Below are 25,483 nucleotides of genomic sequence, written 5' to 3' on the forward strand. Positions count from 1 at the left end.
TCCTTCTATTTAAAACTTCCAAAGTAAAGATAAATAATAATGGGGATAATGGACACCCTTGCCTCGTGCCTTTTCTTATCTCAAAGTTCTCAGTATAGTCTCCATTCACCATCACTTTTGCTATCTGATTGCTATATATTGTTTTTATCATATTTGAAAATTATTTCCAAAGATTATTATTTGTAGTTGCTGAATCATAAATTGCCAAGAAACATTATCAAATGCCTTTTGAGCATCTAAAAATATTAATGCTAATTGTTTCCTTGGATGTAGTTCATAGTATTCTAATATGTCCATTATCTTAAACTGTTTTTAATTTGTCTCTGGTAAAAAGCCGTTTTGATCTGGATGTCAATGTTTAATGTCTCTTTTCACATGGTACAATTATGCTGACAATATTTTATTTTAATTTATTTTACCACAAAGTTGTATGTTGTCATTCTCACCTCAGAACAGTTTAGAATTCTCTCCCCCTCCTCCATTTTTCCATTGAATTGTTGAAAGCCATCAGAAACAATTTAAAAATACATATAACTTCCTATGAACTAGAGTGGGACTAATCTACTTGATCTCCAACAGCTGAAGTGGGGGGAGGGGAACTGATCTACATTCAATTTCAGAATGGAAGCATTTGAGAAATGGATTAATGTATTCACTTGACATCAGAAAGATTCAGTTTCTACTCCATTTGCAGTCACAGTAGCCTATTTGGTAACTTTCAGCCCAACCTACTTCACAGTATTATTGTACAGAAATATAGGAGAATGGAACACTGTTCCACTGTTATGTCCTGAGTTCCTGAACAAAGATGGCATATAGATACATTTGCATATTGTGTACCACAGAAGGGGCACATAAGCAATACAAGTATCCAGATCTTTCTTCAGGCATCTTACAGTTGTTGCTTCTTTAAGAACCACACTGAGTCAATTTCTTGCTGCTGCGTAGGGAAAAGAGCAATGGAATGCAGGATTGGGTGGGAAACTGTCACCAAACATTGAACATGACCACATGATTGCAGCACAGCAGCAGTCAGTAGTACTATGGTAGCTACAACTTTCCCAGATTTCATTCCCTCATGAGTCATATGATGCATCATTTCACCCAAGTAAATGTCATGACAGTTTTAGTAGTTTTAAAAGTATGTGGATTCAATTCTGATCACTCTTCAGAAGCCTTAGAGTTTCACCAGCAGAAACAAGAAGAGATATCTTCTTGGCAGCTAATGATTTCTTTTGTTTCTGCTTTCTCTGTATCATATTTTTATTTGCCATTATGTTACAGAATGAACACACTCAGGAAGATTTACATGCCAAAATGTGTATAGACAAGAGTTGCTAGTATTACCTGCAAGCTGCTTTTTTCTATTTTCTGTTGAAGTATCTGAAGGCACTTGGTGAAATCTGTTAAGTCTTGATCTGGTGTCTGTATGAGCTCACATCCCTATAGAAAGGGAAATTTTTAAAAAAGGAAAAATCTATATTACTTTAGAATGAAGCAGAGTTGTTTATATTGCTTTACTAAATTATGTGCCATCTATTGAAACACAGCTGAAACTGGTTCCTAGAACTGCTGATACAGAAAATCCAATATTATCTAGAGCAGTCTTTTTTATATGATATCATCCACCTTTGAAGATTATTTAGAAATTACATTTATATCAGACTGTGTACAAGACAGATGGGTCTTATTAAAAGTATAATCTTTAGGATATCCCCCAAAATAGTAATAGTAATAGTAGTAAAGTTGGAAGGGACCTTGGAGGTCATCTAGTCCAACCCCCTGCTCGGGCAGGAAACCCTACACCATTTCGGACAAATGGCTGTCCAGTCTCTTCTTAAAAACTTCCAGTGTTGGAGCATTTACTGCTTCTAGAGGCAAGCTGTTCCACTGATTAATTGTTCTCACTGTCAGGAAGTTTCTCCTTAGTTCTAGGTTGCTTCTCTCCTTGATTAGTTTCCACCCGTTGCTTCTTGTTCTGCCTTCAGGTGCTGTGGTGGAGCTTTTTTTCTCCCTGCTGACAAACAACTGATTTTGCTGCCAAAGCCAGTTCTTTGGCAGTGCACTGCCAGATTGAACAGCAGTAACTAGGAATGGCCCACAACAACCCTTGGATGATGGTGTAGTTGCCTGGAAAGAGAAATCTATGATCATTGCAACTCTCAGTAATAGTAGCTGGAGAATTGGGTCTCTATCTTTTCTAGAATCTGTTTGTATTTTTAGATGTGCCTGCTTTTTGAAGCTTATAATCTATGGGTGTTGGGCTTTATGCATAGTAAGGCGCTTCCAGGTACTCACATCATCAGCTTTTAAATCTTCCTTGGGCCAGCTCACTGTACATCCAGGTATCTGATGACTGGCAGAGAATACGTGTTGATGTTATGGATCCTGTTTTTCCTATTGATCTAGCTCTTTAAGGCCTGTCTTATCCTTTATTGGTACTTGGATGTTGTCTTCCTTGCCTCCATATTGTGGTTCTTATGTGATTCTGGCATACTAAAGTATTTGTACCTGGTCTGTATATCTGCTATGTGGCCCATGAGCAGTTTACACAGCCATCAGTCTTAACCACTTCCCTTCTCTTTAATACTATCCAGCCACATGTTTCTGGTTCAAATAACACCCCAGTGTCCTCACTGTAGATGTACTGTCAGGTGCATCACCAAATTGATGTCTCATTCACTCTTAGCATACATTAATGTAAGCCATGTAGAGGAGGTGGCTGATAGTGATTCCATCCTTGAACTTAAATCTGTATCTAGCCTTTGTGGTTATCTGGCTGAAGAGGTTCAAGACTATGAAGGACAGCAGTGGGGATAGTGCATCATCTTAATAATATACTGTGCTTGATAGTTACTTGTGTAAATTGTCTTAAATTAACTTCCAGTGTTGTCTTCCACAGTCTTAATGAGTTAAGGAACATCCTTAATGGCCTATTTATTTTATATAGCACTGAGTATTCACAGAATCCTGTGTGTGGTCTTGAGTCATAGGCTTTTATGTAGTCAATCTAAGCTATCTAAATCTTGAATCTTGGAATATATGCAGATATACAAACATTTCTTTTCTTTTTATGACCCTTTAATCCCTTTTATCAGAGTGGAGTCAGGGAGACTAAATGGAGCTGAGTGTTTACTGGCCAGATGCCCTTCCTGACACCTACACAAGTTCACAGCAGATATTTTCTTTTTGCGCCCTGACAGAGAAACATCTGTCACTGCCTAGGATTGAACTCTTAACTTTGAGTGGGAGGCAAGGCTCTTCACTGCACCATTCACAAACCCATACACAAACAATAATATGCAAATACATACTAAGATGTATTTAGAAATAACATAGACAGCATAAAGTAACTTAGACATTGCTTCCTATAAAGTAAAATGTATGCCACAATCTGCCAGATTCAATCTGTACTTGACCATCTCGCTATATATGATTGACAATGTTTTGCATCTTGGTTCACAAGATGCACAGATGTATCATAAACTTAATGAAGCCAAATGCTGAAAACAAAAGGTCATGAAAGAGTTAAGAGATATCAGATTGTTTGTGTTAATTTTCTGAAAATAAACACTATAACTCTAAAGATATTTTAGAAATTATTGGCATTTGTGGTTGTCTGTCTATCTATTTCTATCTATCTAATATATTATCTATCTATATATAGATATACAATAGATAAATATAAATATATAATCCCTCAGGGAGGGATCCCTGAAGGGCTTTTCTCTGGGCTGTAGCTCTTCAGCTTTTTTTCTGAAGGGACTGGCATTCCTTCAGTTTTTATGACCCACCTGGACCCCGGGTGTGTGTGTGTGTAAGAATTTACCCATAAGACTCTCTGAAACACCTGAAAGCTTTCAAGCGACTTCTAGGCTCTGAACCTATCTGCATGCAAAAACTGGGGAGGAGGAGCTGCAATCTGTTTGTGGTTGAAGAAGCCACCTTCTTGAAATTTACTTTTCAAATGGACAATAAGTCATGCCTTTCATTTCTTAATCACCTTCTGGACTATTAATCTTTCTTAAGTCAAGATAAAAGAGGCTCTCTTTAGCTACAGCCTGCTACTCCTTTTTGAAAGATATGCACCATTTCAGGGATTTCTTTAGTATTAAATAACAACAAAGAAGGCTGCTAAGACAAGCCAAAATAAGGAAAAGAAAAAAAAAAACTGATGGAGAAACATAAAGAAACAAAGTTTGAAAGCTGTGATTTTAGTTTATTATTGTAACAACTTGTAGCTTGGTCTTCTTTGCCATGGGTGGTTAAAATGTTTGGATCCTGACCAAAGAGGGAGCCAAGATGGAGGAACAAATTACTAGAGATATATTTGAAATGTGTCTAATTAAAATGTGCCAATTTATTGACCAGCTGTGTTCCAAGGATGATAGAAAAACCTCTCAAATTACTCAAGAGATGCAAGCATGTCCAGAAAGTTACCAAATTACAGAGACAATTTCACAAGCAGCTGAAAATGAAAAATAATTTATTGCAAATTTGAAATACAAGCTCAACATTAACATTTATTATGATGGTTTAAATATAAATCTCTCAACACAACTTAAAGAAGAGTGTCAAGAAAATCAGCAACTTTTAAAAAGACAAACTTGAGACTTTTTCTTTAAGGAGATTAACAAGATTGAGAAATCTGTGATAAAAAGGGAGGCTTATAATTATTTGATAATCTTTCCAGAGAAGAAGAGGATTGTACTCTATGAAGTAGTAGTACCATAAATTTGGAATAGTACCATAAATTTATATATCAATGGAAAGATAATTTAATCAAGAATGTAATGCAACATAGTTTGTTCAATTATCTGTACTGTATTCTATGAAAAGCTATAGCCAAGTAACCAGAAAAAAGAAGTACAACTTGCTTAGGTTGATATCAGGTAGCTTTCCTTCATCTGATTGTAACCAATGAACATGAGTGTTTAGAGAGCCAATCAGATGTCATCTTGTTTTGTCAATGAGCCAATCAGATCACAGTAGGATTCAGTTATTGATGTCATATATTGAAGCTGAGAGGAGGACATTTGTCAGTGTGTTATGTGATCACTATCAAGTTGGTTGGGCTTCTTTTTTTTTTTTTTTTCATTTAGTGAGCTTGTAAAATGTAATAAAATTAAAGTAATGGTGCAAAGAGTTGACTGGCTGCCCAGAAAGCAATGTAAAATAGTATTATTAAGTGGCTACAGTTATAAAGAAATTGGAAGAAAAATTGGTGGAAACTTAACAAAGGTGGCATTTCTACTATACACTTTTCCCAAAAGATTTCCACAATTTTGGCCACTACTGTATAAGGATAGTTTGGAAGATGGGAACTAAATTCAATACTGAAGTTCAAAGCCTGTATGTTAAGAAAAAGATTTATCAGAAAGTTTCGATTCTAGAAAAGTATTTAAAGACAGTTTAGCTATTTTAAAAAAAGGTGGAAAAGAAAAAAAAAAGAATATTTATCCCAGTAAGGTCGAAGAATTTGAAAGTATATAATTAACTTTGTTAATAAAAATGGTGACAGTTTACAAAGATAAATAGATAAATAAACAGTTTGCAAATAGAAATATATACTATTTCCACAGCAAGGAAGATAAACCAGGAATGGTTAAATTGATCATCCTATTCAAAGAGGAGAATATATTTGAGTATGTTTTTCATTTGGATATTACTTCTGGATTTTGTGCTTGTGATGAAAAAAAATGAAACTTTGACTTTGATTTTGTCGATTAGATAAATTCGTTATTATAGAAATGGGTAGTTATATATTAATGTGTAAAAACAAAAAGAGTGCTAAAAAGAGTCGGAGGTCAGCGCTTTTTTTTTCTTTTTCCCTTGTACCTCACATCTTCTTTTCCCCTTTCCTTTTCCTTCTCTTAATTTTCTATTTCTATTTTTCTTTGTATTTTATAGATAAATAAAATTAAAACGTTGAATGACATTATATCCCATAATTCAACATTTTCTAATCTTGTTCTTCTAAAAATAAAAATTGAATTGTAAAAGTAAATAAGATTTGACGATCATTTCAAAGTGATGATTAGCTTACAAAATTGCTATCCGAATGCAAAATAATGTATATTTTAATGTCCTACCTGAAGAGACATAATTATTGTAATAATAAGAATCCTCAGCCACCAGACCTTTCTAAATGATTTAATAAACGTGAAAAAATATATTCAATATAAAATTAAACAGTCTGAAAACTCTTCATACGAGGGTAAAATGAAAAGAATGCCTCCATTATTCTAAGTCACCATCATACGATAATACTGATGTTTTAGGAACTCAGCTGTATTCTTTAGGATTGATTGATTGATTATGTTTCTATGCTGCCCATTTCCCCTACAAGGTAATTATTGTTGGTAAAATTGAAATTTTAAGGAGGTATTAATTAAGCCATGCGCTTTGACCAAATTTTAGACTATTGAAAGAGTCCCTCTAATGGAAATTCACTGCCAAATGTAGGTTGATTATGATGATGACTGTTAATGTGAGTACTGTGCATCACTGAGCCAAAAAATATAAAGATGATGAACTGGGAAGAGATGATTTGTGTAACTAAGAGTAAAGTGCATGATCTGTAATAGCAACTAAGAAGTTTCATGTGTGAGAAAAATTGAAAAGATTACAGAGAATTAATGGATCACACAAAATTACCATCAAGCTTGATATTTCATAGGTTTGTGTCGATCATATTACTAATGTTTTTCAAAATTGGAAAGTTTGTGCAAGACAGAATCCTGACATAGAGTCCAGACTTGCTTTATACATTTGTTTGAATAAAATCAACAGGCTGAAAGGGCTGTCTCAAGTTAGTTGAAGTAAAAGTGTGAGGTTTTTTTTACAACTTTGAAATATCAAATATATGAATGTAATAAAAGAACAGTTGACCTAAAAAAGGTATATGATTTATGGGCCCCATTGGACAGATTTTCCCATTGCTCTGTATTAAAGTAAGGATAGCAATTTGGAAGTCTGAAAGCCATAATTATCAGATCTGTATGTTTTTAATAAATGTATCTCCTTTCTAACAAGATCATGCTGGATAAAGTAGTAGAGCAATAAAGTATTATGTTTGCTGCAAAATATCCTATTTGTGGAAAATCAGATTGCAAATATTAAGTTACGCTAAAAAATGCTCCTACTTTTCTAGTAATTTTTTTAAAGTAGGAAAACAATAAGAATGGTATCCTCTACCTGAAGTGTGGAATGGTATAGTCTGTTCTATCATTTTAAAATTCTGCTACCTTACTTTTTCTTTAAAAAATACTAATAAGGAATTATTAAAATTATTATTAATGTGGCTGTTAAAACAGTATTTTTTGCAAGCTCCCAAATTAGCCTAAATATATTTGGGTTATTTTAATATATATCAGAAAAGTGCTTAACCTGAGTGAGGTCCAATTAGCTTCACTTGTTCGGAAAGTTTGAAGCACAAATAACTATGATTAAAAATACTATGTGATTCATCAATTAAAAAAAGGAAAAAAATAAAGTACATATTAACATAAGCTCAGTATTTTGTTTAGTTCAAACAAAATAGTATGCTTGTCTTACATCATTTTAATATCCTACAAATTCTTATGAAGACTGTTGGAATGATATTAATTTTATCTAACTATCTGATATAAATTTGAGTTTAACAATTGGTTTATTGTAATTGTTTGTTTCAGTACTTTAGTTCAATCTATTATTAATAGTTTTTTCTAATTAAAAGAAAAAATGTATAATATTTTTGAGGTTATTTTTCTTATTTTTTCCCATTGTTCAAACAATATTCAAAACTTTGCTAATACTCATGCACTTTAAAAGCAAATATGATTTAAAACATCATCTGACTATCCATTCTTTCTCATAGATTTGAGTAGGTTGAACAGGACTCTTTTAAAAGGAGCAAGTTGATTATGCACAGGAAGAAATACAACCCATAATGCAAGAATTAGTGTGATGCCATAAATAACATCTGGGAACTTACTGTAGATCATCTTGCTGACAGAAGGTATTGCTATGCAGACTGCTCAGCTATCACCAATGAAGCAAAACCAATTATTCTGATAGGTTCATATGATAAATTGCTGTTATTAGCCAACATCAAACTGTTTCATGAAGTTCTGCAGGACAGAAATTAACCTGAAATGGCACTTTATTTTATATGCTAAAACATAGCCATACAAATTAAAGGTAAGACTTCACAGATATTTATTTACTTTCAATTACAGCATATCCGATTTATTCAATTTTTGTCATGTTTTGCTTCTTAACCAGAAGCCTTCATTCAACAAGCTGACAGTTAGACTGTGTTGTTTTTTCCATCTCTGGAAATCAACAAATCTCAGGGATATTGAAAACTTACCAAATTATATCTTTCCTCATGTTCACTGCCATATAAGAAAATGTTTTTGAGATGTTCCAAATAAAGTATAATTATGAAATTTGATATCCAGTTATAAAAGTAAATGTCCAGATTAATACAAATTGCAGAAAGTGTTGAACAGTTTTGATTGTGGTCTAGATGAAATGCTATTCCTTATCTAAGAAATCCAGCAAAATAGGAAGAGATCACTATAGAGTCATTCAGGTCAGTGCAGGAATTAATAGACGTCAACCTGGATTTGTCAAGAACACCTCATTCTATGCAAGTTTCATATTTGTACAGATAACTTTCTAGAGGAGTTTGGCAATCACATTCAGAGAGTTCTTCATCAAACTGCAATGATATATCAAATGAAATGCCACAATTTCAATGCTGATTCCGGTATTCTTCCACACTAATCATTTATGACTTGGATTAAGAGGTAGAGAAATATTTATCAAGTTTCAGAATGAGGGGATAGGAAAAGAAACTAATTTCAAAATTATAGAGACGTTGACTAAAACTAATGGAATAAAATTGAATAAGTGATAATGCAACATTCTTCACTCAAGAATATGTTCATGTTTTGTAAGGGACTAGGAAGTAGAAGATGTGGAAAGGATCAGAATTATAGCCAAATATGATTAATATCTGTGATGCATTTTATAAAAATGCAAATGCAATTTTAGCTGCATTAACAGTTGAGTAATTATTAATTAACGGGAAGGAATTCCACTATATTCTGCAGAGGTCGGACTCCTTTAACACTATGTCTAGTACTAGTGATCACAAAAATTCATAAAAAAAACAACAAATGCAGAGAAATATGGAAACTATATTAGCAACTGGGACTAATGGGTATATTTCACTTTGGGAAAAGATCAATCAACATAGCAATTTTTAAGAACTTGAAGGATTATCACACAGAAGATGGTCAAAAACTGAGCGAGGACACATAATGATGATTATATGTTGCAATTAGGAAGATTCCAACTAAACATTAGAAAAAATATCCTAAAAAGCTTCATATGATGTATTCGATAGAAGCTAGACTATAAATATTATGTTGGAATATTTATATCTGAATTCCTATTCTAAGCTATTTTGAATGGCTTTTTCTAACTTTATAAATCCATATATTTTTTATATATGTTCATATGCAATTTTTTTAACACATACAATTCTGGATGGGTATTCCTCAATTTATGACATTTTGTTTAACAGCAGTTCAAAATCAATGACGAAAACTGGATTTGCTTAACAACCATATGATTCATTTAACCACTCATAAAATGGGTGTGTATCATTTAACGACATCAGTGCTTAGCGACAAAAGTTCTGGTCCTAATTGATGTCATAAGTGGAGAACTACATGTATGCAATTTTCGTATTAAGTAGCTTCCTCTGAATATTTGAATCATATCAGCTACTCTAAAGCAACCACAGAATTATAATTAAGGGACCTGTCAACTCTACAACGAAATTAGCTAAAGCCATTTTCCCTTTGTTTTTGGTTGCCACAGACTTGGGAGGAGGGAGATGAAAGTTTTATCTTAGCCATAACAATACATTGTTCTGTGGGAACCAAAATCATTGCTAGCTGCATTTTGGCGGGTTGTATCTTTCATTAGAAAGCACATGCAAGTAGTTAATTGGGGAATGTGATTTATGACATGCTACAGGTGCGGGAAGTTTCACTTGTAACTTTGTAACCTAGGGAGGTGCTTCAGTTTTGGGTTCACTTTTGACCGTGCCGATGTTATGTAGCCAAATAAATATATTCTTTAAAGGAAGCTTTTTAGCCTTGGAGTTCTTTTTACTGATCTTACCTATCAGAACCATGACATTAACTCAAAACTCATTTTTACTTCAATAATGCAGGGCCCTAAACCCCAGTTGCCTACCCAAAGTTTTGGGAGGATGACGAAGACTCAGGGAAGACAATAAGATGGAGAAAAAAGGAGAACCGGCTGTGAGTCTTGGTGTGATGGCAGCAGATGGATCATTCTATTGAAGTGTGTGGCACCAGCGGCTGGAGCAATTCCCAAAGCTCGGGAGGGCCAACCAGAACCGCTCCCACAGCAAATGGAAACCCTGCCTTTTGGAGAAACGTCGTGTTCGGATGTGGCTCAGTCATGAAAGAGCACTATGAAAACCATGGAAGCTGAGTTCCCATTGCTTTCATCCCATGGATCCCACTTGCTGGAATGGAGAAAGGCAAAATGTTTGGGATGAATCAGGGGAATGGAAGTACCTGACTGCCATCCACAGCCACTCCATTGAACATTTAAGGGAGAAGTTCAAGGGTTTAGAGATGGGAGAAGGAAAGCTGATCAGCCGCCAGATGCTCTCCAGCGAGAGGGAAGACAAACGTTCCCAAGGATGGCAACTCACAGGCGAAGCCCCAGTCCCATAGCAGGACCTGGGCTGCCTCCCAGCTGCCTCAACCAGTCTTAACTTCGAGTCCAGTACGCTGACAAAGTCCAGACCATCATTGGAGTTGCACCAGTCCCAACCGTTGGCAGTGTCATGCCAACCCTGAACGCCACCAGGGCCATGGCAATCCTGATCATTGACACCACTGCAATAGCCCTGACCACCACCTGCGATAGGTCAGCCCTGGTTGTTACCGGTACCAAGATAGTCTGCACCTCAGCGATGCTATGCCTGTTCCGACTGTTACCGGTGCCAGGTTAGTCCTGATTATTATCCACATCAAGCTAGTCCTGAACGTTACCAATGCCGACCCAGCCCTGATCACTACCAATCTCAGGTGAGTCCAGGTTCTCTGCTACAGGGCCACTGAGCAGGGGGCTTACAACGAGATCAACTCCAGCTGCCTGGTCTATTACAGGTTTTCCTGGACTGGCAGCCCCCAGTAGACCTCCTTCCTATAAGCCCACCTTTGATGGGAACCCTGAAAAGTTGCTCTTTTTCCTGAACCATGTGTACACCCACATGAATTGCAATGCTCGTGCATACCCAGATCCCACCAGTATATTTGATGCAGTGGCAGTGAACCTAGAAGGGGAGGGGGCAGAGTTGATGAATTGCCTGCACAGTGAGCAAGCACCAGAACTATTCAATTTCAATCTGTTTATGCATGGACTGAGATCCAGATTTAGGATGAGTCCCAAGCTTTGAAGGCAGAAAAAAACATCATTGAAATAAAGCAGAGAGGCTGGCCGGCAAAAGACATGAGGGAATTCAGGAGGGTGGCCAGCCGAATCAGCAGTGGCCAGTATGGTCCCTGGTTCCCCATTTTAAGGCAGAATTGGATCATAATTTATACCAAGCATGTACTTACAGGGGAGTCCCTAATCAACTATACAAATGATACCATCTGGCTATAAACCTAGACCACGGGTCAGCAACCCACGACTCTGGAGCCGCATGCAGCTCTTTCAGCCAATCTCCCTCTGCCATTTGCAGAGACAGAGAAAGGCACTTGTGCTTCCTTCCCCCCCCCCAGCTCCTGATTGACCCTGCACCCGGGCACCCCACCCCCTGGGAGAAGCGCAGCCAGAAAGTCCCTTTCCTGGACTGGCCCCATCTGAGACGCACATGGCCGGGGAGCTGTATGGGGCAGCCCCGGGATCGCCCTTGGGAGTGTCCCGCTGGAGCCTCTACTGAGAGGGCCAGCCCTCTCACAAGCTGTGGCCCTGAGGGAACGCAACCTGAGATTCCCAGCTGGCGCTACCATTGGCCCCGCTGGCCAGGAAGGCGCACTGGAGTCCCAGCTGTCAGGAAGGCGATCGGCCCGTTCTTCTCCCATTGCCTGGAAGAGGTAAACAATTAGTCCCCAGTGCTGGGTTTTCCCCGCATGCAGGGCTTACATTGGTGGTGGAGACGCAACAAGGGAGGGAGGGACGGAGAGCGAGAGAGAGGGAGAGGAAAGAGAGAGGGGGGGAAAAGGAAAGAGAGAGAGGGAGAGAGAGAGAAAGAGGGAGAGGAAAGAGAGGGAGAGAGGGAGGGAGGAAAGAGAGAGGGGGGCGAGAGAAAAGAGAGAGAAAGAGAGAGGGAGAGAAATAGAGAAAGAGGAAGAAGAAATAGAGAGGAAACAGAGAGAGAGAGGAAAGAGACAGAGAGGGAGAGAGGGAGAGGAAGGAGAGAGAGAGAGACGGAGAGGAAGGAGAAAGAGAAAGAGAGGGAGGGAGGGCAAAGAGAGAGAGAGAAAAATATATGAATATATGTTGTCCTTACTGGACTTTTAGTAAAGAACGTTTAATGAAATATTTTTATTTTTTAAAAATTAAGAGATGAGGTATGGGGATAATTATGCTGTATTTAAAGATGGTAGATAAGCTACTAAAATTGTTTTCACCTGTTGGGATGAAGGAGAAAGGGTTTTTTTCCCTCTTTCTCCTGCATAAAAATTTGTTTCAGTTCATTGATTTCATAAATGCAACACACTATATTTTTTTTATACATAGCATAAAGGTAAAAAAAGGATATATGCAGTGTTATCTTCATTTTAGATGTCAAAAGGGTTTTGTGGCTCCCAGTGTTTTCTTTTCTGTGAGCAATGGGTCCAAGTGGTTCTTTGAGGGTTTAAGGTTGCTGCCCCCTGACCTAGACCTTGAGCTGAATTATTACAAAAAACCTGTGCCAGGAGCCAGACCAAAATCGGATCAGGGAGGCATTAGATTCAGCAATGGACCCCATCTATGGTAACCATGGGAGTCCCTAGAACACCTGCACGACTTCCAATCAAGTGCTTCAGATGTGGTCAACCAGGACACCCAGCAGCAGACTGTCCAGTCCCTTTCCATCCATCAAAGAGTGCGCTGGTTGCTTCTACTAAACCTAAGAAGGGATCCCGACCAACGTGTAAAAAATCAAATTGGATCAGCCAAGAGAAAGCTGTGCAGATTATCTCCCCTCCCAAGAGAAAACTGAGGGCCCAAATGAGAGCTTGCCTTCACCTGATCCTTATGTCAGTAATGACAAAGAAGGCTATGACCCGATGATGAGTCAGCCAGTCCAACCTTTTGTGTTTTCTGTGAAGCTCCTAGTCCCTAAGACAGGAACATGAATGGATTTACATTTTTAAATGACTGGTTGCATCTGATGCTTAATCAACCTTCCCAAAGTACTTAAATTAGGAATCCGGGTCAAATTATTGCCCACCCCTATGAGGTTTGAACAGATGGATGGATCACTAATGGAGGGGGCTCCAACAACTCATTTAACCGAACCAATACGCCTAGAACTAGGGGAGCATTGGGAGTTTATCTATTTTATAGTGGTCCCAAAGATAACTGAGGCTGTAATTTTGGAGCTAACCTGGCTGGATAAATGGCAACCTATGGTATGGTGGGAAAATGGAATGAGGACTTTAAGGTTAGCAATGGGACCTTTATCTCCCGATTCCATCAACAACACAAATGAAGCCCAAAAGCAATCTCTAGAGACCCTGAAAACTGCTACAAAACACCTGGGATACCACTTGTCCCAAGTGAGTACTGAGACCTCAAAGAGATGTTCAGCGAAACGGAGTGTGACATTCTGCCTCCCCACAGAACAACTGATTGTGCTGTTGAGATTTTACCTGGTGCTAAATTGCCCAAACCAAAACCCGAAAATGTAAGCTATGACCCCCTTGAGTTGCAGGAACTGAGGGAATACATTGATAAGAACCTAGCTAGAGAATTCATTCAGCCAGCAAAATCCCAAGTAACTGCCCCTGTGCTTTTCAAAGAAAATAAAGATGGATCACTGAGATTATGCATTATTTTAAAGAATTAAACACGGTTAGTGTGGAGAATATGTACCCCCCTCCCTTAATGAAGGACATGTTAGCCCATTTAGGAAAAGGAAAGATTTTTACCAAACTGGATCTAAGAGAGGTGTATTACCAAGTAACAATAAAAAAAGAGATGAATGGAAAACAGCATTTAACAGCCCCCTGGGGAGCTTTCATTTCAATGTTATGCCATTTGGTTTGCAGGGAGCCCCTTCAATATCCATGCAACTGATCAATCAAGTGCTACATGATCACCTGTACAAGGGGGTCTTAGTCTATCTTGATAACATCCTCATCTATACAGAAACCATGGCAGAACATGTGAAATTAGTGTGAATAGTGAACACTTAGCTCTATGCCAAACTCTCTAAATGTGAATTCCACCAAATATGCCTGGATTACATAGGATATAGAGTTTCCAGTGAAGGCATAGAAATGGATCCAGCCAGTGAAAGCAGTAATCGAATGGCAACCCCCACGAACCCGTAAACAACCCCAAGGTTTTTTAGGATTCGTTAACTTCTACAGGCAGTTTATTCCCTCCTTTGCTGAGATTGCTTTACCCATTACCAAACTATTAAAAATGGGGAAAATGGGAATAAACCACGACCTTGCCAACTTCTGCCATGGTCTATGGAAAGTCAAACGGTGTTTGAGAACTTAAAGAAGCTGTTTGCTTGACCCTGAAGAACAGTTTATTATCCAAGCTGACACAAGTGATGTAGCTATGGGTGCAGTTCTCCTGCAAAGAAACCAAAAGGGAGACTTGCAGCCCTGTGCTTACACATCCAAGAAATTAACCGACAATGAGTGAAGATAGGCGGTTTGGGAAAAGGGGGCTTTTGTGGTGAGTTGGGCCCTGCTCACTTGGTGTCATTTCCTCAAGGGGAATAAAGTGCCTTTTGAAGTATGGACTGATCACAAAAAAATGGAGGCACTGAAAAACCCCTGCAAACTGTCTCTTAAACAAGTTTGATGGGCTCAATATTTTAATTGTTTCAACTTTAATCTTAAGTACATTCCGGGAGGAAAAAACATCTTGGCAGATGCCCTCTCCGGGTTACCCCAATACAAGATCCATTGTGAGGAGACCATAAATTCCATCATTCCACTACCACAAACAATCTCTCAAATAACCCCAACCGGGTAGCAACAAATAAAGCCATCTGAGCCAGACAGCTCTCTGACAAAAAGGTTAAAGAGAGAATTGAAAACCGATTCCTGGTTTAAAGAAAATCAGATCATATTGACCTATCATGATGGATTAGTTTGGAAGGGGTCAAAACTGTATTTGCTCGAATAACAGAGTCCAAACACTACAGCGTAGTCAGGATACCAAGCAAGCTGGTCACTTTGGATATTTAAAAACTTTACATCTGGTCTGGAGGCATTTTTGGTGGCTGGGTTTTAAAAAAAATGTTGAAAATTATGTAAAAAGCTGTGCAACATATACAACAATGAAGAAACAACCTGGGAGCCCCCTGCGCTTTTAGAGCGAGTAGCAGATCCTTCCCAACAACACCATGCATAGCAGCACCGGACTCATTCCTTTTAAAATAGTCACTGGTAGAGAGTTTATTCCTATGCCTGAATAGCCACAGGACCCTCCTGCTTCCCAAACTTTAGATCAATGGGTGCCGTCCTGGAAGGCTGTTTGGGACAGTACTAAAAAAGCTTTAGAAAAAGCTTCAAAAATCTACAAAAAACAAGCTGACAAAAAAGGGCTCTTCAGAAACCATTCCATGTGGAGGAAAAGATTTATCTTTCTACAAAATATTTAAGACTCAAGTTACCTAGTAAAAAGTTAGGGCCAAAATATCTTGGATCTTTCCCTATAGTTCCGATCATAAATCCAGTCACAGTAAAATTAAAATTCCCTCGCCTTTTGGGAAGAATCCATCCAGTTTTCCACTGCAGCCTGTTAAAGTCTTCCAGGGAGTTGTCTTTAAGACCTCCTTCTAAACAAGCACCTGGTCCTCTTGTTGTAGAAGGAGAGACACATTATGAAATAAAACATATTCTCGATTCTAGGTTACACAAAGGGAAATTACAGTATTTAGTGCAATGGAAGGGATACTCCTTATCAGAGGCCACATAGGTGAAAAGTACTGATATAAAAGCTGAAAGGTTAATACGCAGATTTTTTGACAAACATCCAACTAAGTCTTGAGGAGATTCCTAATTTTAATTTTTTCTTAAATTGCAGGATTTGTCTTTCTTCTAGAGCAGTGGTGGCGAACCTATGACATGCGTGCCAGAGGTGGCACTCGGAGCCCTCTCTGTGGGCACATGCACCATCTCCCCATCCCTACCTTCTCCCACACCCCCTCCTCACCAGCAGCCCCCCCGGAGGAGTCACCGCTGGGCACGGACCACGCGAAGCAGCGTAGTCAAGGAGATGGTAGTCGGGCAGTGGGGACAAGACTCTGCCCTTGCTCCGTCACGCGCAGATGATGCTGCAGGGCATGGGCGGAGGGCGTGGCTGCCATAATGTTGCTGGGCTGCCTGGGTGATCTGTGGTGGGCCGTGGAGGTGGTGGGTGGCCCAGTGGGCAGGGCGAAGCAGGGACGAGGGTGGGGGGGAAGTTTTTGGGCACCCGGTCTCTGAAAGGTTTGCCATCACTGTTCTAGAGGGTCCAAATGTTAACTCTAAAACGAAATTAGCTGAAGCCATTTTCCCTTCATTTTTGGTTGCCAGACTTGGGAGGAGGGAGATGAGAGTTTTATCTTAGCCATAACAATACATTGTTCTGTGGGAACCAACGTCATTGCTAGCTGCATTTTGGCAGGTTGTATCTTTGTTAGAAAGCTCATGCAAGTAATTAATTGGGGAATGTGATTTATGACATGCTACAGGGGTGGGATGTTTCACTTGTAACTTTGTAACCTTGGGGTATTTTAGTTTTGGGTTCTCTTTTGACTGTGCCAATGTTATGTAGTCAAATAAATATGTTCTTTAAGGAAGCTTTAGCCTTGGAGTTCTTTTTACTGGTCTCATCTATTGCAACCCTGACAGGATCATTGTTAGAAGAAATACCACATTTTACTGGAAATGCCTTATGGGATCAGCAACATGAAAAGATCATTTACTGATAATTAGGATTAATGAGGTACTATTGAATAACTCTTCCATATACTACATTCAATTCAAGTTAAAGGAAATGAAATGCAAAAAAGACTATAGTAATATATAATGATGATGATAGTAAAGTATTTAATAATTTATATAGCTTAACTTTATTATTGTCAATAATAATATAACATCCACAATATTCAAAACCCAATCAAACAACACCAGCTAGATTTAAAAAACCATACAGACAAAAACGTAGCTAAAAGACAGTATTAAATGAAAATATGCTAAGAGGTTGATCAAGCTCAATGCATGCAACAAAGATGGAGGAAGAGGAAAGGGGAGGAGGGTGGTGAAGGAGAGGAGAGGAAGAAGAGGGAAGTAGGGAAGAGAAGAAAGGGAGAAAGAAGGTAGAGAAGAAGGAATGTGGATACAGTGAAAGGGGAAATGGGCGAGCAACACCAAAAGTTATGTGTATGTATTTATTTCATTTTGTTAAAAGTATCTGTATGTGAGTGTGGAGGGAATGTATGTTAATATCTGATAAGTATTACGGTGTATGTATGGGGGAGAGTTTGGAAAAATAAAAAAAATATTTAAAAAAATACATGCAACAAAGAGATTAAAACTAGCAATCTAGATAATATAAATTTTGAAATAGTTTGGAAACAAATACATGTACATGTATATTCAAAAATAAAACCATAGCATTCTTTAAAAGAAGATAACTTCTCCTATCGAGCCCTCTCAAACCTGAGAAAATAGTACAATAATGACATGGTATGTACACCCCAAAGCCAATGATAAATGCCGAGCCCAAGCCATTTTTGTCTATTCATACTTAGGCAGGAAAGCCCAGATTTGCGAGCTGAGCACTGCGCAAAGGGGCGAGTTCCCTTTCCTGGCCCAGCTCCTGTCCACTAACTGTCTGAAAGCATGCAAATGTGAGTAGATTAATAGGTACCACTTCAATGGGAAGGTAACAGCATTCTGTGTGCCTTTAGATATAGCCATGCTGGCCACATGTCCACAGAAAATGTCTTTGGCAATGTTAGCTCCCTCAGCCAAGAAACAGAGATGAGCACTGCACCCTAGAGTCAAATACCACTGGAAAGGGAAATCTTTACCTTTTTACTCAGGCAGGTTCAATTGCTTCTCATTATTCTTTGTCTGATGTTGCATGCCCCCATGCAAAACCTGGCAACCTCATACGATATTTGATATCAGAAAGTAAAAATTGCTTATGGTGTTGATTATTGTAGTTTGCTAGTCAGATGGGATAATAAGAGCATTTCAAGGTTTTATATAGCAATAAAGAAGAACATGTTCAATACGTTCTACAGTACCTATCCTCATAAGGGCCTACTTTTAATGAATGTGGTATCTTTTTGTTTTTCCAACCTGAAGAGAGAGAGTATTACATCAGACTAAGATAAAATGCTTATCAAGCATTTGTTAAATCAGTCTGTTAAATTTTATAGACCTCATAATATTTAAGACGTTACAAATACTTGTTTATATTGCAATTGAATTACATAACTGTTCCATGGAGTATTGTTATAACAGAAGCTTTCTTCATAAGTACTTCTAAATATCTTCCAATATCTAAGTCCATAAAAATTTGCAATGAATGCAAAGTAAATGTATAGTATACTGTATTTCTACAAGTAATTAATATGCTATTAACTTTCATTCTTAAGCAGTTTTACTTTCTCAACCTAATACTTTCACCTATTATTCAGGAAAGGTAATCAGAAATAAAGAGAAATCAAATTGATATCCTCTTGTCAAATGATTACGGACTAAAAGGAACTACTGTATAATTTTATGTAAACTTGCTGACATTTGACTAAAAGCATGTTGACATATTCACAAGGTGCTTAATTCCATTAATTTGAGTGACAGAGGTGTGAAGGTTAAGAAGAGAAACACTGACATTTCAGCTAACTTTATACTAATGTGTTTATTAAATGAAACAAAATGTGTGATGTTCTGAGTAGCTATTACTTGTGATTTCAAGTAAACTTAAAGTGTCTTTAGATGACTTCAGCTTTCATATAGCAAATACATGTCATCAGTACATTTAATAGGATTGAGAATATGCAATAAGCAACTGTTTCTATAATTTAAGGAATTTAAGAAAAAAAAGGACTTTTTAAAATAAATCTTTTATGATAGCAATAAAATAGTGGACAGGCATCAAATGCTGTAAAGAGCTCCTCCAAAAGTAAAAGCTTTATTTTATTTTATTTTTATTTTAACTTCTTATTTTAACCTTTTATGGGGTAATTTTATTCTGCCAATTCCAGTAAGCCAAGTGCCTTGTATGCATAAAAATTAAATCAATATCCAGTCACTTAACTATATACTTTCTTCTTAAAATGTATAAAAGAATTACAATGTCAAATCCTCAGATCTGACCTGAGAAACTTAAAACACTATTTTCACCATTAGCTCCTTTATATGTAGCTAACTCACTAATATCTAGAGCTACAAGAAGGAAAAGAGATCTTGGTCCTGCTTCTAAATATTCCAAATCCCAGTTCCTAGTATCTCTAGAAAACTCTTTTATATAAAGACATGAATTAGTGAAACATGTGAATACATGAAGTAACAAATAGATAAGAACCTTTCTCCCTTCTTCTAAATTTCTAAATGGATAGATTTCTCCATTATGCAATTCTTCAACCCGCAGTTTGAAATAAAATAATTCAAAATTTTATCCAAATCATATTTCACTTTTCTAAGGTGGGGGGGGGGAGGAGAGAGATTATGAACAGTTGTCATCTGACTGTACTATACAATGCTATCAATTCTGATTACCTTATAGAAAATTGTTTTTCATCTACGAAATGAAATTATGAATAATGTCTAATATTTTAGATATAGCTTTGCCATGATTGTATAAGGAATATTTGTAATATCCAACTTGAATAGTAGCACTTTCTTTACTTCAATTATGGGGGCAGTTGAGTATCTGTATATGTCACTCTATATTTTGGTTTTAAAGAAAGATTAGCAGATGTTCATAATAAAATAGCTAAAAACAGGAAATTCCACTCGTTTTTCTTTATATATAATACTATATTACTAGCAGGCATGATGACTCAACAGTTAAAGAGCTGGACTTGTCAGCTAGAAAGCTGACAGCCTGGGTTTGAGACACGAGCACCATGTAATGGGGTGAGCTCCTGTTTCTGCCCCAGTTCCTGCCTATCTAGCAGTTCTAAAACATGTAAATGAGAGTAGATTAATAGGCCACTTCAGTGGGAAATAGGTTCCATGCACCTTTGGCATATAGCCATGCTACCCACATGACCACAGAAAATGTCTTCAGGCAATGCTGGCTCCCCTGGCCATGAAACGGAAATGAGCACTCTACTCTAGATCAGGATTTTTCAACCTTTTCACAGATTGTACCACTTTAGGACATGACAATATTTGAGTACCACCAGTGCTTAGCAAGGTGTCAAAAAATTGATGACTAAAAAAGGGGGGGGGGATTTGGGGTTTTACTGATTATATTCATTTATTGTTATAGAAATAGCTAGCTTATAATATTATGGAAAAGTAAAAAGTTGAGGTTTGATGTTAATGCTTCCTTCTACTGCAACAGAGGAAATATGTTCTTTTTCCCTTCTTCCCCTCACTTTCCCCCCTTTTTCCTCCCCTCTGTGTCCTACTATTTGCTTTTGTATTTTTGTATTTTATTCTATAATCTAATAAAATATTACAAACTGTAGAAAAAAAAGAAAAAAGTACCAATTTTTGTTTCTTCGGTGGCTTTTCCTTTGCTGAATCAATTTCCCTTTGCACTGACAAATGTATGATGAATTTATCCATGTTTATTAATATGCATCATTACCAGCTAGTTCAGGGGTCTTCAAACTTGGCACTTTTAAGACTTGTGGACTTCAACCCCCAGAATTCCTCAGCCCTCAAGGCTGGTTTTTTTTTTCTCTTTAAGCTGCCTCAGGCCTGTCATGTGTCACAATGTTAAAATCCCAGACTGAAAGGCTCCGGCAATTACGAAAAGCTTCAGCTTTAAATTAAGCCAGTTTACCTTCAAAGAAAACTTTCTAAAAGCCACAGACAGACTTAAGTAAAGGGGATAAAACTAATTACATTTGTTTAAAGGGATTAAACCTTTCCTGTTGTCTTTTTTTCCCTTCCCCCACCCAAACCATGCTCTTTTATAGCCTCTACTCTCTTCCCCCCCTTTTTTATTCAGTTCACCTCCAGCTCCAGCTGCTTCTGGAAACATCAATCAGCTGGAGCCCATCATCTGGAGGCCTGTCAGCTCCTGGGGCTTCTGCCAAGCCCAGCCAGTCCTGCAGCTGCATCAGCCTCTCCTTCATGCTTGGCTCGCTTCGGCTCATTCCCCTCCCTTGCTACACTTGGCTAGCAATCACGTATCACCTGCCATGTGGCAAAGTATCACAAGTGGTACGCGTACCATGGGTTGAAAAGCCCTGCTCTAGAGTCAGACACGACTGGACAGGAAAACTTTTACCTTTACTTTACTATAATACTATGAAACACAGAATATAAAAATACCTTTACTATTAGACTAAAGTCAAAATAAAATCACAGCTCAAAACAATAGCTCATCTAAACAAGATTGTTTTAATTGTCTTATTTTTTGTGTGGGTGTGTATGTCTTTGAGTCAGTCTTGATTTATTGGCATGTCATTGAAGTACTCTTCAAGACTACAGTTTTCCCCTTTGTCTTCTTAGGGCTGAGAAAGAATGACTGGCTCAAGGTCATCCAACAAGTTTTGTGCCCGAGGTGGGACAAGAATTTAAAGAATTCATTTTCCCAGTTTCTAGCATGGCACCTTAAGGTAGCTCTCTTTAATTGTATTTAATTATTTTGGAATAGTTATAGCAGTGATGGCGAACCTTTTAGAGACTGAGTGCCCAAACTGCACTCCAAAACCCATTTATGCATCGTTGAGTGCTGGGTGGGTGTGGCCCATTGGGTGGGTGTGGCTGCAGTGATAACGGCAGACTGGGTGGGATTAAAAAGTTCAATCAATCAATTTCAACTTTGCAAGATCTTTTTTTCCCCCACGAGAATTGAAATTGATTGATTGAAGCTTTTTTTTTTTTTTGCACACGGCGGTGGAGGGCTAAAGCAAAAAGGTTTTATAAAACCCAGCTGAAGGCCTAGGACTGGGGTGACGGCGCTCATACCCACAGAAAGGGCTCAGAGTGCCACCTCTGACACCCGTGCCATAGGTTCACCACCACTGAGTTATAGTAATATTTACAAAACATACAATTCAAAATTCAAATTCAAATAAAATGGATAAGATAAGATAAAATAGCAATATAACAAGAAATTTCTATAATTAAAGGTAACATAAACTACAATAATAATGTAAATAAATAAATTGTACAACTAAAATACCAAAGTCCATGATGTAAAAATGCATTTGAAAACAAAATAATTACTACAACTTCAAAATCTGCATACTGAATCTGAAGTAATAAAAAAATTAGAAGTGATTATTCCTGGGAATTGTTTTGGTTTATTTATTCAAGTTTTTTTTTTTCAAATTCTCCAGATTGGGTCACACAGAAATTGTCTGGCCTTTGTGGATTGTCCTACAGAAGAACTATAGAAAATAGGACCAGATGGCACTTATATTTCTTGACGCACAAAAAGCTTTGATAACCTAAACTGGCAATTTATGTTTCAACAACTTCAAGAAATGGATTTTGGTGAAAATTTTAACAAAGCAATTCAAGCAATTTATAAGAAACAAACAGCAAAAATACTTTTAAATGGAGATTATACAGATGGATTTGAGATTTAAAAAGGCACTAGACAGGGATATCCACTGTCCCCCCTGTTATTTATCCTTTCATTAGAGGTACTGGCAAGAAATATCAGACAAGATACAGAAATTAAAGGTTTGGAGATTAAAGATCAGAAATATAAACTACAGGCCTTTCTGGATGACTAGGTTTTTATTTTAGAGGAGCCATTGGAAACAGCTGATAAACTTTTGCAGAAAATCAAGAAATTTGAAGAAGTGGCTGGTTTGAAAATAAATAGGGAAAAGACCAAAGTATTAACAAAAATCTTAACAGATAAACAGAAAATCCAACTTGCTAAAATGACAAACCTTCAAATAATAAAAAAAGTCAAATATTTGGGCATTTATTCAACTGCAAAATATGCTACATTAAAAGAAGATAATTATGAGAGATTAATGAAACAAATAAAAATAGATCTGGAAAGATGGGAAAATCTTCAATTATCACTTCTAGGAAGAATAGCGACAGTTAAGATGAACATTTTACCAAAACTAATTTTTCTATTCCAAACAGTTCCTGTTAAATTGCTAAAGATTTTTTTAATGATTTAAATGCAATGATTTTAAGATTTATATGGCAAAGAAAGAAAGCTAGAATCAAATGTAAATTGTTACAAGAATCTAAGGAGAGAGGGGGCTTTGGACTGACAGATTGGAGACTTTATTATCAAGCCACTATTCTTCTTTGGCTCAAAGAATGGATTGTATTGAGAAATAAAAGATTACTTTATCTAGAGGGACATGATCTTCAATTAGGTTGGCATGCTTTTATATGGTATGAGAAAACTAAAGCACATAAATACTTTCAAACCATGCGGTAAGAAACGTACTACTTTCAGAATGGGAGAAAATCAAAGATATATGAAAATACCTGTGTGGCTTTCAACAATGGAAGCATTTGCTTATCCAAACCTGATTAATTATGATAAACTGGTTAGTTATAAAGATATTTTGGACAAACAGGGAAAACCTAAGGACAGGCAAACTCTTCAACAACAAGGTATTGCTCCCTCTGATCTTCAGAGTCTGAAAAATATAAGCAAAATATTCTGCCTGGAAAATCATTTTCTGCCTATTTGATGTGAAATGAATTAACCATTTTCTAACAGTAATGTTTTATTTTTTTTTCTAATTAAAAATTAATGGTTTTAAATAATCTATTCCCTTTTCCACCCTCATGAAATAGAACTCAATACTATTTTTATTAAAAGATTTAAAGAAGTATTTTTATTTCTTATTCTCAGAACAGGACCAGAGGTGACAGATAAGATAAAGTCATCAATTTTGACATAAATCTGTGAACAACAGTACCTGAAGGAAAGAGAGGTTTCCACAGATATTATTAAGGAAATATGGATGGGAATATTAAAGAATATATGGATTTCTGAAATACACAATATAAGGCCACTAAATAAAAAATACATAACTGATGTCCAAAGATTAAGAATAGTAGCCACTGACCAAAGGTAATGACAGGTAGTTGCTAAAAGAGCTTTGTGTTTCCAGAGAATTTTGGTTGAGCATCCTCCTTATTTTCAGATTTCCTTTCTCTTTCTTTCTCTCTAAATTTGTGAAGTGAGGAAGAATAAAAGGAAAAATGTTGCTGGAGTGCTATCTATTCCAAATACTACATTGAACTGTATCTCCACCATTGTGCCTAACAAATGGCTTAACTAGCTCCTGAGCTCCTGGTCACTATTAAATTCCACTATCTTTGGCATTTAAAATGGCACATTGAGGTTCTGCCCCTTTTGGACCAAATTAAAACCATGATGTCCAAAGACTATTTCTGCTGTGAGTTTGTGAGTAATTATTACTAATCAAGAAATAAATCCCTTTACAGTTCCTTTGCTTTAAACAAGATAAATACTTTATATGCAACTTTATTCATTTCTTTCTCTTTATAATAATTTTCTATCTGTGTAATCTTCCCTGTGTAAATTTCTCTGTGGTTCAGTCAATAAAGAAACAAGAGTGAATGCTACTAGAGAAAGATTTCTGCTACTTCTTTTTAAGAATTTACTTACCTTCTCTATATAATATTCTTTTACTTCAGGTAGAATAGAGTCAAAGTCCCCACTGATATAATCAGGCAGAAAACTGAAAGGAAAATAATAATATTCAATCAGTTCTTTTTAATAAAAGCATTACATTTAAAAATATTAAATAGTAACAAAGAAGCAGAATAGAATAGTGGATGAGTGCCAAACCATTAAAATAGCAGCATCATTATCTAGAATTAATATCAGATTAATAGCTACACATTTCTAATTTAATTTTCTAATGAATTGTAACAATTTGCATAGATGCTGAGATAAGCTAAATTCATAGTTAGGAAGAGAGGAATAGTAACTGTAAGCAGGAAACAGATCAACTTGACCCAAGCTGATTTTCAAATGAAATTTTCAGTGAAACTGTAATGGATGGCTTGCTAGATAATTTGGAAGGCCTGAATACTAATCCTTTTGACCTCTTAGCAGCTTTTAA

At 37.0% G+C, this 25,483-nt stretch overlaps 1 protein-coding gene across 8 annotated transcripts in view; it reads right to left on the minus strand.

Moving 5' to 3' along the window:
* The window catches only part of TPK1 (thiamin pyrophosphokinase 1), a 421,498-nt gene that overhangs the window by 126,789 nt on the left and 269,226 nt on the right, over window positions 1-25,483 (minus strand). For 7 of the 8 annotated variants that reach the window (XM_039344058.1, XM_039344057.1, XM_039344051.1 and 4 more), the window contains 2 exons: window positions 25,024-25,096; window positions 1,348-1,443 (listed from right to left, as the gene is read on the minus strand). In XM_039344058.1, the coding sequence (XP_039199992.1) occupies window positions 1,348-1,443; window positions 25,024-25,096 (169 nt within the window). The remainder of the gene's footprint in view (window positions 1-1,347; window positions 1,444-25,023; window positions 25,097-25,483) is intronic. The other variant, XM_039344056.1, reaches the window with a different exon arrangement.

This window comes from Crotalus tigris, unplaced genomic scaffold (assembly GCF_016545835.1).
Source record: "Crotalus tigris isolate CLP2741 ecotype Arizona unplaced genomic scaffold, ASM1654583v1 scf7180000017888.547151679:1136858, whole genome shotgun sequence".
Lineage (NCBI taxonomy): Eukaryota > Metazoa > Chordata > Lepidosauria > Squamata > Viperidae > Crotalus > Crotalus tigris.